This window comes from Aphidius gifuensis, linkage group LG2, assembly GCF_014905175.1.
Source record: "Aphidius gifuensis isolate YNYX2018 linkage group LG2, ASM1490517v1, whole genome shotgun sequence".
Taxonomy (NCBI): Eukaryota; Metazoa; Arthropoda; class Insecta; order Hymenoptera; family Braconidae; genus Aphidius; species Aphidius gifuensis.
This window is the reverse complement of record NC_057789.1, coordinates 27,060,932-27,079,436: the sequence shown is the minus strand read 5'-3', so window position 1 is coordinate 27,079,436 and position 18,505 is coordinate 27,060,932. Positions and strand designations below refer to the sequence as shown.

General features: G+C 22.7%; 1 protein-coding gene across 6 annotated transcripts in view; it reads right to left on the bottom strand.

Moving 5' to 3' along the window:
- LOC122849971 (atrial natriuretic peptide receptor 1-like) overlaps positions 1-18,505 on the bottom strand; it is a 54,091-nt gene that overhangs the window by 3,318 nt on the left and 32,268 nt on the right. For all 6 annotated transcript variants that reach the window (XM_044148919.1, XM_044148921.1, XM_044148920.1 and 3 more), the window contains 6 exons: positions 18,101-18,177; positions 17,656-17,747; positions 8,673-8,822; positions 7,279-7,471; positions 4,578-4,752; positions 654-752 (listed from right to left, as the gene is read on the bottom strand). In XM_044148919.1, coding sequence (XP_044004854.1) covers positions 654-752; positions 4,578-4,752; positions 7,279-7,471; positions 8,673-8,822; positions 17,656-17,747; positions 18,101-18,177 — 786 coding nt within the window. The remainder of the gene's footprint in view (positions 1-653; positions 753-4,577; positions 4,753-7,278; positions 7,472-8,672; positions 8,823-17,655; positions 17,748-18,100; positions 18,178-18,505) is intronic.

Here is an 18,505-nt window from a genome sequence, read left to right as displayed (position 1 = left end):
ATTATTAATACTGAATTTACAATTTCAAAAGCTAATGTTGAGCTTTTAATGCCAACAATTTATATGGCTTTGAATAAATAAAATAAATATTTAACTAGAAAACATTTGAAATTGTTTTTTAAAATAATAATAATAGCAATAAAACTGATCAATAGACAAGATTAAAATAAATGAACCAATACAAAAAGTAAAACAAATACTAATGTCAATATAATCGAGTTTTTTTAAATAACAAAAATAAACTACGGTTGAGAAAAAGGAAAAAAAAATTGACTGAGCAAATACGTATTATTTTCACTTCAATAAAGAAAAAGAGCCGTTAGCGATTTTTGATCATTCACAGAGTTGCATAGTGAATATAAAAAAATATAAAAAAATAGCAAAAATAATAAATATAATAAAAAGCTCAAGTTTATGAAAAAAATAAAAATAAAAATATTTCAACTACCTATATACAACTCCGAAATCTCTAGAATTTCGAATATTTTCTTGTCGAAATTGTACTACTCCAATTTTGTATAAAATGTTGGAAATTTAAATTTTGTATTTACTCTTATATTGCAGAAAATTTTCTGCTCTAGTAAATATTTTTAAAAATTGTTTTTTTTTTTTTGTTTAAATTTAAAATATTATAATTTTTTTTTTCTTTATACCTTCACCGTTGCTTTCCATTCGTGATGCTGTGTTAACTGTGTCACCAAAAAGACAATATCTCGGCATTTTGAGTCCAACAACACCAGCAACACAAGGACCTGCAAAAAAGAAAAAATTAAAAAATTAATTACAACATAAAGACAGTAGAGTAGATCAAGAAGATTATTTATTTTTATATAGTCACTTTCTATTTTTTTTAATATTCGACAACTTGTTGATAATTATTTCTTAATCTATTCACAATTTTTAAAAATTTTTATTAATTTTAAAAAATAAAATATTATCGGCATTGATTAAAGAAGTTCTAGGAAAAAATAAATGATATTAAATTAGAATCTTTTCATATTTTCAATTTTCGACAGCTCACTAATGATGCTTCAATATCTTTACTATTTTTAAAAACTGATAGAACATCATTTGATTATTTAACAATATATTTTAAATAAATTTTTATCAATTATTCTAAGAAATAAAGAAATAAATTATTATTTATTTTTTATATATTGACCTCAATGATAACAAAAAATTCTTGGAAAAAATAAATATAATATTAAACTTTAAATAATCAAACATATTATTTTTTTACTTATTTTCATAATAATGACGTCAAAAATCTTTTTATATTTTTAATTTTTGACGACTCACTAATGACTTTCTGATTATTTTTCTATTTCTAAACGTTGATTTTCGTATAAATACTCGGTCAAAATTTATAATAATATTAATCATTGATCGGTCAACAATGAAGTGTGTCGTGTCCTGTTGCTCAATTGCCATACTGGCGTTTATTTCAATTATTCAAGTAAATGGAACTGAATTCAACAAGCAGTACACAAAGTATCATGAAATTTATTCTAATACTGGTATCTATTTGATCGAATTACGATATAAGGGTATGGAAAATTTGGAGTTAGAATTAGCGCGTGCATCTGCTTATTCCGCAAAAAATTATTCTCAAACACTGTTTGCATCTCCTATAAACTTGTTCAGCAAAGAAAGCAACGATTTTGTTGAAAATTATGTAGCAGAACAACGTGCAATTACACAAAAATTTGATGAATGTTTATATGAAATCGAACTATCTACCATGGCATATTTTCAGGTAATATATTATTTTATGTCAAATATTTTGGTATTTTTTATTTTTATTAATTAATATTTGAATCAGGTTGGCAATATTTTGATGAAAATTGACAATGAAACAATGACTGCTTGTGAAAAAAAAAAACTTGGTAATACAGAAATTACTTGTATAGCACCAGATTTCCAATCCATAATAAGAAATACGTATTTATCTACTTTAACTACTGATAGAATGATGCAACTCGCAAGATATTTAGGAGAACAAATGAAACATCAAACTGATACATCATTAAATACTATTCGATCATCTGCATTAATTGTTGAAATAAATACAAAGAACCGTTTACACATTATGAAATTAGATAATGAATACAAACAATTTCATGATAATTTTATGAACACTAGTGTCGAATTAATGAAAAAACGAATTAAAGGTATGGAAAATTTAGAACAGTTATTGTTAGAAGTTGTTAAATCTATCGAGAATTTAGTTGACAACAATAACAATGATCATTTTCAACAAGATATTACAACTTTGATGCAATGTTTAACTAAAAAAAGTGAAGAAATTTTTCGAATTTATCGGGAAGAAAAATTGGCAATTAAAGAAAAGTTTGATGAAACAATGAATGGCATAGAAACAGCCACCATGGCTTACTTCCAGGTAATATATTCTTTTTTTTCAAATTTTTTTGAATTGATTTTTAAATAATTTTTATTTTGTTAATTAATAATTTGTCTATTTTTTAATCAGAATAAAAATAACATTACCCAAACTGCATATGATATGTCAAATGATTGTGATGAAAGAAAAATTCCTAAAAATAACATTACTTGTACAGCACAAAATTTAAAATTGGCAACTAAAAGTCCATTTTTTACTGATAAAACTGGACAGGCAATGAAAAGACTTGGAGATGAATTCAAAGAAAAAATGGAGATTCAATTAATTGGATCAAAATATCGTTTTGACGCAGCTGCAAATATCACAGAAACCATAGAATCATGTTTGAAAAAACATTAAACAATTAAATTCTTTACGTGATGTAAAACATAAAACAGAAACATATGTAACCATATTTTTGTGAGACTCATAAAAATAATACAGGATAAATTCTTTTCTTTTATAAACAATTAAAATAATCATAAAAATTATTTTAATTATTAATTTCAAATATTAATATGATAAAAAATATCGACATCATATAAAATTTCATCACTAATGTCTTTCAACTTGCTTCTAAAAATCCGAACAATACAATCATATTGATAATTATAATTTTATATTTTTAATTATCAAAATAATCACGTTTTTTAATTTGAAAAAAAAATATTAAAAAAATATTATATCCATATGTTAATAATAATAATAATTTTGTATAATTTAAAAAAAAGAATTTGTATGATAAAGATATTATTAAAGAAATAAATATAAAAAGTTTAATGAACATTTTATATTATCAATTTTAAATTTTTGTTATCTTTTCTTTTTTTTAAATCAATAGTTTTAATATGCTGAAATAAATATCAGCCTTTACCAAGCCTCTATTATTAAAAATAAATAATTAAATATCTAAAACGAAAAATAAATAATAATTATAAACGAAATGTATTTGCGTTGATAATTTATGATTTTATTTTTGCCAACAACCACGTCAGCCTAAACATAACAGGTCGTCTGATTATATTTAAAAAAATTTTTTTTTCATTTATCGTGTTGACAATGTTAATTTGATTTAAAAAAATATGACATGATCGTTGGCAAGAGCACCATGCATTAGCCGTTGGCAACAGTGCCATAATAAATTATCTATCAAAAAAAAAAAAAGAAATCACTGGTCAAAAATAAATATAAATAATAAATAATCACTTATTTAATAATTTTTTTATCAATACATAATTTTTTCTATCGCAAAATTTCTAATTAAACTATAAATAAATGAATTTAAAAATTCCGTTTCCCAGAATATTGATCTACTCTACTGTTTTTATATTTCCGATTTTCGTTAAATACTTGACTGATACCCGATACATTATCGGAAAATTATTTCAACAACTTTATATACACAAAGGGCTGGATTTTACCCACAGGAATTTAAGCAAATGTCAAATCATTGTACCTGTCATTTTTTTTTTTTTTTTTTTTTATCAGTAAAACTATGTCTTTATACCTTTTGTCAAACCCTCGAGAAATACATAGTATAAAAATACCTTTGTCTAAAAATAGATATCTATTTTATTCCCCTCTTTTTCATTCATAATATTTTTATTATCATTTCCATATTGAAATTTATGATGTTTTATTTATGACTGCTTTTTTTTTTATATTGACAAGACTGAGGGCCACACCATCGCACCGTATTTTTTTGTAATATTACAATCTTTCTTACACATATAAAGTAAAGAAATAATTCTAAACAATAATTTAGACTCCGAAAAAAAACCCCGAAAGCTATAATTTTTTATGAAGGTATAAATTTAGAAAGCCAAAAAGTACTACATATGCATTATGTCATTTTTACGATTTCAATTTTATTTTTTTTCCAGCAAGTAAACGCAAGAAAGGATTGTCTTAAAAATTTAACCAGTAATAAAGGATAAAATTCTAAACAATTTAAACCAAAAAAATCCAAAAAGCTATAATTTTTTATGAAGATATAAATTTAGAAAGGCAAAATAAAAATATCAGCAACTGAATGCAAATAAGGATTGTCTTGAAAAATTACTAGCTCATAAAGGGATTCAAGTTAATTTAAATTTTGATTTGATTTTGAGGTAGTTTAAAATTTCGTTATTTTGATTTATGATGTAGTAATATACATAGTAGATTTTAAATTTACCAGAGTGCATGCCAATGCGAAGATTGAGTTGTTCGTGTGGCCTGTGACGAATACGAAATGTCATGACAGTATCACGTAATGCAAGACTCATTCTCGCTATTTCTCTGGCATGATTCATTCCATTTCTCATTGGCAATCCTGACACAACCATGTAAGCATCACCTATCGTTTCAACCTAGAAAAAATAAATAAACCAAATGTTATTTAATACATTAAATTAAAAATGTAAAATTTAAAAATTATTTCTCTCAAATTTCCATGAAATTAAATATTTTTTCGTTATTTTCATTTTCTACATTATTATTTTTCTTTTTCATACGGATATCCATTTTTTCTCATTAATTTTAAACTCTTAAATTAATAAATAATAATAATAACATGAATAATTAATTTTTTCAATGTTTTTATTAAATTTTTTTTTTAAATCTTAATAAAAAAAATTTGAAGAAAGCTATTTCAAATATTGTAAGATAAATCATGAGCAGCCTCGATTCCTCTTCGTCTTTTTTACTCTCAGATAAAAAAAAAAAAAATATATTATTACTCCAAAGGTTCAGCCGCTTTAGTGAAGCAAAGTTTTTTTTTTTTTTATTTATTTTTTTCATTTTCCACGAGACTTCGTTATCTCAATTTACCCTCAGAAGGATCTTCTGATATTGCAAAAAGAAATCTCAAGAATTCATTTTGACCCACGCACTTTTTATTTTTTTTTTTTTTTATCAGTTCACGTAGATGGATAAATTTTTTTATTCCTGCGTACTTGTATATTTTTTTTAAAGATCGAATTTCAATACAGCTTGCGGGTATAATGTTTATCTGTGAAAATTGAAAAGTAAGAAGAAAAAAAAAGTCGAGGGGAAAATTTAAAATCTAGAACATTGTAAAAATATCATCATAGAGGGTGGAAAATATATGAGCTTTAATATTCAGACAGAGTGTTGATCAAAATGGAAAGAGAAATAAATTATTTTTCGTTGATAAAAAAATCAATAAACTCTTGACTGACAGTTTTAAAAAAAATAAAATATTCAATCTAAAATATAAATAGATAGATAAAATATAAATACTTTTGACAAAATGTAAATATTTTAAAATTTCATTTATTTATGACAAAGAAAAAATAATATTTCAATGAATTTAAATTCACATTGTGATTTTTTAATTTTATTCAAATACCAATTACAATTTAATTACAATTATTTTTAAATTGTATCATATTAAATTGTAGATTAAATTAAATTCATAATAAAAATATTTTTAATCATTGAAAATGAAATTAGCATAATAGTAAAATTTAAAATTTTATTATTCATCAAAGTTAGATATTTAATTTTCAATTTAAAAAATGATTGAGTTGAATGCATGAAGATTCATTGAAAAAATTAAATTGTGTTTAATAAAAATGACTAATTGATGAAACAAAATACCAGGAAAAATGAAAATAATTCAAGTGACCCAATTCATTTTCAAAATATCTCATTTTTCCAATTTTCTATTGAAATGTATTTGCCCAGTTCTGATATTTCGTGATACATCATATTGAATAAATATCACTAAAATAACAAACAACAAACTTGAAGTGTCACTCTGAACACTCGCCATTAATTTAATCTAGTTAGACACATTTCAAACTGCTAAAACATACATACATTAGACATTAAACTCAATGATAATATACACAAAATAAAATTTCCAATGAATTTAATAAATAAAATAAAACAAGTGTATATAATAATCTCATGTTTTTTTTATAAATAATAAAAGAATCAGCTGGGAAAAAATGACAATAAAAATAAAAAATATCTAGGATTAAAAAAAGGAGATAAAAAGAAAAAAAAAAAACTTTTACTGATGGATGTATAAATACTTTAAAAGTGTGGCAAATGCACTTAGGTACTGAGTAACTCGGCAATGATGCTATATCTTTAATGGAGACTATCCATTAAACTTTGCAACTGCATCAGTGACATTAACCAACTACCCCATAACATTGGCTATTGCTAAAAAAAAATACAGTCCTTCATTTTAATATAAAATAATTTTCAAAATTATTTTTAATTAGACACATATCATATAACAATATTAATATCTATTTTACTTTTTTTTTCATCGTAAAAACAATATCAATATTTCAAAGAGAATATCCAGCTTTGTGCGAATAATATTTTAAATAAAATAAAATTTAAATAACTTGATTTTATCTGACCTCATTTGAATATAGTATATATTTAAACATATTTTATATTTTTGTCACAGATATATAGATATTTATTTGTTGTTTTATAAACTTTGAAATATTTTGTTGGAAATTTTACCTTGAGAGGTAAATTTAACTTAGTCGTTTAATTCGCATTGGGAATAGGCCTAAGAATAATGGCTAAACATCCCAAAGGTCTTATCTTTTTTAAAAATAAAAAAGCACTGTTTTTTGTAGATAATAATAATAATACAAAGACAATATTGTTTAAATAAATAATGTTTAAAAAATAAAATAATGTGACGTGTATTTTATCTACTAGAATTATTGAAATGTATTTTTTTTTTGCATTGATATCAATGTATTTTTGGGGTATTTTACGATTGTCTGTACAAGTGAAATATATTGTATTTTTTAAATTTAAGAAATACTATTATTATTGTACATTTTTTTAAATATAAATTGAAAATTAGGAATAAATAAAATGTGGGTATTTAAATTTACCTTGTAGACGTCAAAGTTTTCAATGATTGAGTCAAAACATGTGTACAGATCATTTAATAGATCAACAACTTGAAGTGGTGTACTTTCAGCTGAAAGACTTGTGAATCCAACAATGTCACTGAAGTAAATTGTCACTTGATCATAAGTCTCAGCAATGACACTTTGGCCAAGAATCAATTGTGATGCCACTGATCTGTAAAATAATATTAAAAAATATATAAATTAATATTTTTATGTTTATTAATTTAATTAAAATATGTTAATTTTTTTTTGTCACGTGAACAAAGCTTTATGGTATTTTGTAAATATAAATTATGTTCATGTATTTTTCAAGTTGGAATGAGCTGTCTCGTTGAAGTTTAAATACAAAAAAAAAAAATATAACAAATCTCTCTCTCTTGTAAATAAATCGTCAAAATGACTAAAGTTAAAAAACAAAAAAATATTGAAAGTTTTGAGGTTGATGAACTTAATATTTATAATTATATTTATAATAATAATAGTGTAAATATAAAAATGAAAATGAAACTAAAAAAGTAGAAAAATTAAAGAGTTATACGTGTGGCAATCTTGCAAAGAGCCTGTGGGAATAGAAAAATTTTACGACAATTCATTTCATCACAAACATACAAGCAGATATAAAAAAAAATATATATACAATATTAAACACGTAATAAAATAAAAAGTAAAATACAATAAAGCATTGTTTAAACACAATTTTCATCATTTTAATGTTTAGAGTTTTGTGATTTCAATATAAAATTTAATTATATTTTATTACGAAATAATAAAAAAAATAAAATAACAGCATAAATTAAAATAGAAAATAAAATTATTTTTTTTTATCTTCTTTTATATGAATCAGTAAAAATTGAAATATAAAAAATATTAACTAATTTTCTTGATTGTACAAATAAAAATTTATTCTAATATCTAATTCTCGTGAAATTATTATACAAAGAAAAAAAAAATTCTACACGTGTAAATAAAAGAAGAATATTCTTTGAATTACTCGAAAAATAATTGAGAATTTACGTTCAACATTATCATCAATGTTCCATTCGGATATCCTCATTCAAAAAAAAATAAAAAGCTACACGAGTCAACGACTAATTTATCAAATGCCAATTTCATACAATTTGTTTTTTTTTTTTTTTGTTCAAATTAACCTGTCAAAAATAGTAAAAAATAAGATGATTAAAATTAAATATCCTGATCATAATATATCATGAAAAAAAAAAAATATTTAAAATAAAAAAAAAACCACTTTAACAATATATTTTGTAATTATAAAAATACAATCTATAAATTTGACTTAAATATACTTGGATAGTTTAGCTAACAACAAAATTTAATAGTCAATTAGAAATATGAAAAAAAATTTTAAAACTCACTTTGGTAACAGCTGATACAGCAACTCTTCGCATTTACGTTTTTCCTCGAGATAATCAGCAGTACGTTCAGCTACCAGTGTTTCCAAATTATTTGCATATTGTTCCATACGTGATAGCAAGTTGTCCAGAATATTACTGCTCTCATAATCTCTGAAACAAAAACAAAAATTGATTAGTCAGAATTATCATAAAGTAAATTAATAATTATTTGACATTTTTAATTAATTTAAATTATTATTATTTAATTAAATTCAGCTGTATAAAATATTCTTTTATTATTTCTTTTTTATTAATGAATAACGAGAACGACAATTTGAAATTGATGAAGCTTTGCAATGAAATCAACAAAATATACATCTATATTATTTTCATGGTCCAGCTGTATGAGTTCCATGAATTTCCTATCAAAATGTGCATGCAATATCAATGCATCAATTTTGATAATCCTATTAGTCAGTCTTCTGATTATTATTCCCAATTTTTTATTCAAATAAAAATTTATATCTATTATGTGAAAATGGAAATTGTCTCGATCAGCGAGGATCAAATTTAAGCTGGATAAATATATTCTTTTATATTTAGATTATTTTTTAATTTTTTTTTTAATTCAAATATATAATTTGCTGTTCTTGTCAGATATAATATTGAAAAGTTATTCTAATAGCTTAATGCTTGCCATAGAATTCTTTCAAGAGTCAAACATAATTTAAATCTTCAATTTTTTTTTCTCAATCATTCACCTTATTGATAGAAATTTTTTTTTTCTTTTTATCCATAAATTTATCAAGTTTTTATAATAATCTATATTAAAATCGATTAATTTTTTTTATATTCGACATCAGTCTGTCTCGAAGGATAATTATTTCAATTTTTTTTTAATCAAAAACTTTAAAACTTGAGATATATTTAAATAATAACAGAATTTTTTTATCTCAGGCAAAATTTTTTTTAGTTGTCAATAAATTTATATCAATATAAAAAGAGCATTAAAATATTTATTAAATTTAATAGATTATTTATTTTTTAAAGCTTAAATAATTGTTATTTATATTTTTCCCAATGGTCAATTTAAAATTGACTATCTATTTTAATTTTTGGCCAATTTCAATAATGACCACTGCCAATTTTGAGTATTCGGTTTCAAGAACAAATCAATACTCACGCAATCACACTAAATTAACTCTATATATATCGAGATTTAATTATCCATCAATGTCAAGAGGCGAGCTACTATCATCTCTCACTCGAATGCAATTTCATATTTTATTTATTTTATTTATTATCAAATTACTCATATTTTGTGTTTCAAGATTGACTTGGGAATCTAATTTTGATATCACCAAATAAATCAATTAATAATTATCATCAAAAAATAAATTACTAATTATTTTTATTTTTACTTTATTTCATTTAATCAATAATCAAAAGATAAAAAATTTCCGAGATAATATGAGACAGTTTATTATTTTACGATTTAAAAAATACTCTATTATTTTTTGAAAATAAAAATCAACTTTACTCGGTCGATCAATTGTCTATAAAATTCATATCCAACATTCTCTCATTTTCAAAATAATACTCAATAAAAAAAAATATTTTTACAGTTTAAAAACTTTTCCAGACACATTCATTGATTTTAAATAAAAAAAAAACCACTATATTTGCAAGGATATAGTTTTTCCTTTTTTTAAAACTCTATTTAATTGCTGCTCATAAAAAAATATCTTTTTTTTTTTTAAAAAAAACATGAAAAATAAATTTAAAAAACTATCTAAAATATAAAAAAAAATATATGTACCTATATTTTATAAATAAAATAGAGATGAATAAATAAATTTTCCAGGAAAATAAGAAAATTTTAAATGAGAATTTATTTATAAATTTATTTTTAAATTTCGTGGTTAATTAAATGAAGAAGCCGTTGTATAATTTCATGAAATAATATCAGCTGTATAAAACCGTATATATAAACTGACTAAAATATTGCAAGTTTGTTAACTTTATTGATGTGTAAATATATACCGACTGTATGTGGTGCTTCAATGTACGACTACATCAATATATCTCGAAACATCCAACCACAGAAATCTATGTATATATACACAGCAACACCAACAGCACTTGTATATTATCCAAGAATATTCAGGATAACGTTGTTACTTGACCGAGAAAATTTTTAATTTATAAACAGATTCTTTGACATAACTAGACGTGATCATATTAAATATTCCACGTCAATTTTAAACTAATTGCACGACTCAAAATTGCAAGAAAAAAATAAAAAAAATAAAATAGAATTAAAAATATAAATAATTATAATTAATTTACTTGCAGAATAATATCACGATGCAATTGAAATTGATGAAAAACAATTTTACACAGCTTTTCTAGTCATTTGAAAAATATTTGTTTGTCTTAAATTTAAATAAAGTTTTAAATTGAATTATAAATATTTGTTTTTTATTAATTTATTTATTTTTTTTTGAATATAGTTTGAAAATATTTTAACCTTCATAAAAACAAAAATAAAAAAAAAATTTCAATGGACTGGAGGCTCTCAAGGGTCGAGTAACAATCTTTACAATCACCTCAGTCTCGCCAAGTACGATCGATGCCCTTCCAACACATGATATACTATTTTTTTTTTTTTATTTATTTACACACAACTCACTTAACTCACTTTTCGTATTTATCGTTCTTATCATTGTTATTATTTTTATCTTTCTTGATTTAACCACGTATATTTTTATTGATTATTTTCCAGGTCATGTCCCTGACAAAGATAAAAAAGAAAATAAAAATTGATATACATCTGAAGCTATTCTAAAAATAAATATACAAATTTTTTCGAGTATATAAAAAAAAAAAAGCTTTTATACATGTATTTGATAAAATTAATTATTTCAAATCATTTATATTTTTAGAATTTTATATTTTCAATTCAATCAAATTTATAATAAAAACTATTGAAATAAAAAATAAAGTCAAGATAATTTTAATTAAAAAAAAAATAAAAATAAATCAATCTATTTTATAAAAATTTAAATACTCATTTTAATTTGAATACGAAAAACTTGACATACATAAATTATTGCAAAACAAAAAAAAAGTAGAACGAAAAAAAAAATAATAAATATGATATAAGAAAAAAAGAATGACAAGTTGAGGGATAGAAAAAAAAAATAAATAAATAATAAAATCAGGTCATTGTAATGACTGTATTTTGGTAGTTTCAACGTCAAGTAGCAGCACGTGTTTAAGAAAAGCTTCAGGCAAATAGCTGATATAGTAAAAAAAAAAAAGAAAAAAAAGAAATGAGGGTAAAAAAAAGAAGAGAAAAATTAGTACCAAGTATATTTCTAAATGTAATTTACACTATTGCTAAATTGTGTTAACTAGGGAGAGAATAAAAATAGATATCATCAATTTTTATACAACAATTTGCCTAATACTGATTTTTATTTGTTATTATTATTGAAGCTATGCTATGATATTCTTGATGAGTCAGAAGTCAGAACAAAGAAAGTGACTATTGTTCATTTTCACTTGACCGTATTCAAGCACAGACATATATATTCAAGCCGTATTTATCTCTCAAACAAAGGTGTACACAACAATAAAATGTCAATCTTGATTATATACTTGAAATTGTGATGATGACATCCAGACATTTGTGTGGTATTAACAGCTGTTTATGACGTCCTACTGTCATTGATTGGATATAACCAATTTCACTTATCTCAGAAATGTGCAAATTATAATTTCTATATGGTCTGTGTTTCAAGCAATCATATGAAATCTTTTTTTTTGTTTTGTTATGTTTCAATGAAAAAATTATGCAAGTCAAGATTGTAAATTGTATTGATTGGGCATTTTGATCCTTTGATAATTTTGTAATAATTAAAATGGGTGGTGGGTGAAATGTGGGCTGTAATAATTGACACTTTGTTACTTTGATTATTTTAATGATGATGAAAATAATAGTGTATGGTGTGTCACATGACTACATGTCACCTGATTCACTTTATCATTTTCAAAATTACAGACGGAAAATTTGAATATTGTTAAATGTTAATGGAATTATTATTATTATCAAATGATAGTCTATTAATTTTATAAACAAAAATAAAATTTGAAATATATTATTGCGATAAAGTGGAAATTTAAATTTTGATTTTTAAAATAGAAAAAAATTAATAAATTAAATAAATTAAAGGGCTAATGAAAATACGAGAATTTTTTTTAAATTATTTTTTATTTTATTGTTGTTTAAACAATGTAAAAAAATTTTAAAAAAATTAAAGACATTTAAAAACACGGGTTTTTATGTTTCGATATATAAAATTTGTAATTTATTTTGTAAAATTTTTCTAGTAAATTTGTTGTAATAAATTTTATCATCAATTTAAAAATAAATGATGCAGTTAATTTTTATTTTTATTGATTTTATTTGATTGGAAAAATTTATGATTTATTGATGTTTTATTTTTCATCTAGGTTAGTTAGTGTTTTATTATTATTTTTTTATACTCCATCGAGATTGCAAAGATTTTTTTATAGCTAGCGAAGAGAAAAAAAAAAAAATTGTTTTTATGTGAGGTAGTGTTTGTTGAATTTTATGATGAAAGCGTATTGTGAAGATGAAAAAAAAACTGTGACAGTATTTTTTTTTTGGAGAAATCTTAAAGCGACTATTTATGGCAAGGGCTGTACTAAAAGAGATTTATTTATTTAACAACAAACGTTTCGGTCGAAAATCCATATGGTGGATAATTTTGAGGAGGTTTTGTTTTATATATTTACAAATTTTCAGAATTTTCCGGCTTTCCGTTTGTTGTTAAATAAATAAATTAAAAACTAGAAAAATATTCGTTTAATCGGCTGTCTCAATTTACGGCTTCAGAGAAAAGTAATATCTTTTTATCGTGACAATTGTTGTCGTGTGTGAAACAATGTATTTTTTATCTTTTTCGGTGGCTTTAAATTTTTTTATTTCTTTTTTATGAATTGTATTTTGTTTTTATGAAAAAAAAAATAAAATATATAAGTGAGAATTTTATCAAAAAATATCATCTTGATTTGGTAGAAATATATATTTTTTTTTTTTTCGTAAAAAAGTTATAAAAATAATAAAAGTTTAGAGAATAAAAAAAAAAATATATATATATAGCGAAAAGTGGAAAACGTGATTCGAATTGATCTGATTATTTTACAACTTTGTGGAAAGTATGGCACATCCGGTTGCTGACAAGGCTGGACCATAAAATTTCAACGGAAATAAAGTACCATTTTACATCTAGATATTATACAGTGTTTAAATTGTTCATAGACGTTTTATAAAAAAATAATTTTACTATTTAAATCTCCTATTATAAAAAAAACAGTTGTCATCGAAAATTGTGGGAGTGAGAAAGACGATATTATTTTTGTTTTGTTCTTTGCATGGTAACGAGTTAATAAATGAATAATCGAATAAAAAGTTTAAAAGCTTGATCTTAGTTTTAATTAAACTATTGATTTAGAAACATATACATATATATAGTACATATACAATAATTGATCAAGATATATTTATCAATCAATAGACATTTATCGACTAATATAATCAATTCAATAATTTTTAAATTGTTATCCATGATGTGACAGAAGAAAAAAAAAACGGATCTGTGATTCAATTTGTGATCTGTTTACAAATACGTTTTTTATTGTGTGTATCCAGTGTTTGAAGGCAGATATTTTCTGGCATAGACCAAGTGCGTAGTTCACCTACTCTATGCTAGATTATATTTGCCCAAGCCACATTTGTCAAAATTTATCACATTTTGCAACAAAACTACCATCATCATTTATTTTATTTCCCGAAATTTTTTGCTTGAGTATTGAACTCGAGACCGAGAGCACTGTAGGCAGTGCTCTTCCTGACTTAACCATCAGCTCACTCAATGAACGATAAAAAATAATTATACTTTATTATTAATTTGAAAAAAAAATCAACTTAAATACATATAAATTATTCATAATGTCATTGCATTTAATCTCGTAAATTAAAGATTACAAAAATAATCATTACTAAAATTTTTATAAATAATTTATAATATTAAATAGCAATAAATATTTCCCAAGATATTATTTTGTCGTATTTTATTTTCTTTGTAATCTATACAATATACTTGAAATTTTATTTACTAAAAAATTTATAAAAAATGAAAATTTATCATGTTTTTATATATGCAAGGGTTTATATCTTTGAGGAAAATATAAAACGATAAAAATTCATTTGGTTGAAAACTTTATTCACATGAAAAGGATAAAAAGCTCAGTTTGGACATCAATTCACAATTTTTTTCTTGAATTTTTTACAGATGCCAAAGTTCACGCGGAAATATAACTCAAAAAATTGCTTCCGAGTCTTTTGAATGAGTTAAACTTTTTTATTTTTTTTTTTACTCTATTTTTTTTTATATAATTATATTTTCAAGTTGGATAATATCATTGAGTGTTGCGTTATTTCACATCAAATATATGTTAATATAATTTTCGTATTTTATTTATTCATTAGATTTTATTTTACAGTTTACAACGTTAAAAAAATAAAATACGAAACTCAATTTATCGCTGTCTTTTGGCTTAAACTTTTTAGAATAAAAAAAAAAACCAAATAAAATTTATCAAGTAAATATCAGCTACATGAAAACCATAAATGACCATTTTCCCCAGTGGCAAATTGTCTATCATTTTTTTATTTTCCCGTAGAAACATTTTTTTTTTTTTCCTTTTTCTTACACATACCACGTATATTCATGGCAAACCCCTCATAATTTTTCTACTATACGAAATAACAAAAAAAAAAGAAACTTTTCTCATGATAAGTTGGTGGAAAAAAATAAATAAGAAATAATATGAAAAAATAAATATCAAAATAAAATAGTTAACGAAATGAATAAATAAATAAATAAAATAATAAAATTAGGGAAAATCAGAAATATCAAGAGTCACTTGAAGATTAAAAAAAAATATAATAAAGATTTTCAAATGTCAAAATCATGAAAGTGAGATTATCCTATTTTTTTTTTTGATTTTTTTATTGACTTTATTTTTTTTTTTGCTTATGAATATATTTCCTTTCTATTCTATTGAAAATATAATTCTGATTTTGATATCATAGTGTCATCAATTTTATTTTGACACATCTACTGACCCCCCATGAGAAAAAGAACCAAAAAAAAAAAAGGTCATTGCCTTTTTCCCAACAAGTACATATGAAAATGGGTTTTCTTTGTGAAAAAAAACATCATTCTTCACACTGAGAATTTTCCCCTTACTTTTACCACAATCTGTTTTTTCTTTTCCTTTTTCTTTTTTAATAATTTTTTGCTTTTCATGGTTTCCCTTACTTTTTTTTTCACAATAATAAAAAAGATCCAGATACGAAATAGATAATGCACGTAAATTTGTAAATACAATTTTTTTTTATTTTTTTTTTTTTTGTTCTTTAGGACGATGAACTCTTGTGTGTATATAGAAAATAATTTTTTTGTATTATAAAAACACTCAGCAAATTTATTGCCACCTTGTACATTCAACATTTGACCCAGCCATGTTACAAATCAATAACACAACTTGCCCTCGACTCACTCATTTCGAGGCTTATAAAATCAAAATAAAAATTATAAATATATAAAATGTACTTTAATTTATAAATACAATTAAAATTTTTTATTTAAAAAACATTTTTTTATCTTGATTTTATTTATTTTCATGCAAAGTATAATTGCATTGTTGATTATTTTAATTTATAGAAAAAGTTTTTCTATATACAACCTTGGGTATTTTAATGTATATTCTATTGTTTAAATTTATATTTTATTTTTCTTGAAAGGTTGTTTTATCTTTATACTTTTCAAATTGATATAAAACTCAAGAGTTCGTTAATTATTAATTCACTTTAGGGCTTTATATTAATTAACTTTTTTAATGAAACAATGAAATCCAACTCGTTAAATTTCTCTTTTTTTTAATATTTATATATTTAATTTGTTTTAATAATAATAATAATTTTGCAATCAAAATTTTATCTCGGCCATTAAAATGCAAGTCAACAAAATTTTTTTTATTATTTTTATCCAATAATTTAAATAAAACCTATTTTTAAAATTGAAAAAAATTCACTAGCCAAATTTTAATAATAAAAAAAAATAGTCTCTATTCTTTTTCAATAAAAAAAACGAATTATTTTTTTATTTTTTTTACTGTCTCTAGTTCTACTTTGACTGCATCAATTGTATCACATTTGTTTTATTTTTGTTGGACACTTGGGTATATACCTTGGACATAGATATAAACGAAAAGAAAAAAAAAGAAATAAAAAATTTCAAAGAAGGCTAGCTGTTTCAATTTTAATGAGAACTACCTTCGAGGTAAATTATTATAAATTCTCAAGACCATATCGTTGTTGAGTTACTCAAAATAATAAAAGAAAAAATGACTTTTTTTCTTTTAGAATTTAAAAAAAAAATTGAAAAACGAAAAATTTATTATTTACTTTTTTAAAAGACGTATATATTTTAAAATTCATCTGACCTTTCCGGATATATATTTATTTTAATCATGAGTGTACCGTTGGGAAAATAACATATACACTTGAAGTTGGTATATGCCAACACAAGGTCATGGTCTTTATACGACACTCTATATGAAAACTGAAATTTTTAATTAAATATCAAATTTTATTCAACGCAATATATACCGGATTTCATCAAAATGTTTCTAAAAAATTTATTTCTTCATTTTTTAATAAAAACTAAATGTAAACTTCATCAGTCAGTTATCAGTATGAAAAAAGTTTTATTTTTTTTTTCTATTTAATATTTTTTACTTGAAATTTCTTCATGTTAATGTTGATAAATATACCATGATATTAAAATATCAAACGTTAAAAGTTATATAGATGTTTTTTTTCTATTAAATTAAATGGTTTACTCACTTGTTGATTTTACGAATAGTTTGTTTGAGTGCTGGAAAATCAGGTCGATCTGCAGAATCTTGTGCCCAACAACGTCGCATTAATGTTGCCACCTGTTTAAAAATAATTTCCAATTAATTTAATTTACCAAAAGCTCATTTAAAATTACATGTAATATTATTTAAATCAATATAAATTAATTACTAAATTCAATATTGCTTGGTAAATGATAAAATATTGTGATGTTTCTGATGGAAAAGTTCTCTTGTTTTTTAATTTGTAAACTGACAAGTATAACATCACAATGAGTCACTCAACATTGACAGTAAATGTCAATTTTTATCAATAAAAACATTTTATTTCATTTAAAAATATCAAATTTAATTTTAAAATAATACAAAATTATCTAACAATTTACTGACTTGTTTATAAACAAAAAAAAAATATATATATTTTAAATAATTACCTCTTCTTCAACAGCAGCTTCATCAATCAAAGGTCTCAATGGTGATCCTCCACCTTTTCTGACAGCTTCCACTATTTCTAAAACAAAAAAAAAATTATAAAAATAAAATAAAAAAAACCCTTATCAACATTTGGATATACATTCAATTCGCTAAAGGCAAATTGACCTGTCTTTTCAAGAACATTATTGAATGTTTTTATCCAACAAAAATAAAAAAAAGAATTTTAAACATAAAAAAAAATAATGTTTTTTGTTCTTTCACTCAAGAGAGAACAAAAAAAACATAAAGTACATTTTTTTCTTGTTTTGCTTTTTTTTGTTTTATGTTATTTCTTTTATATAACATCCGAATTGTAAATATTTTTTTAATGGTTTTATTTTATTGTGCTTTAAACCCTTGGGACA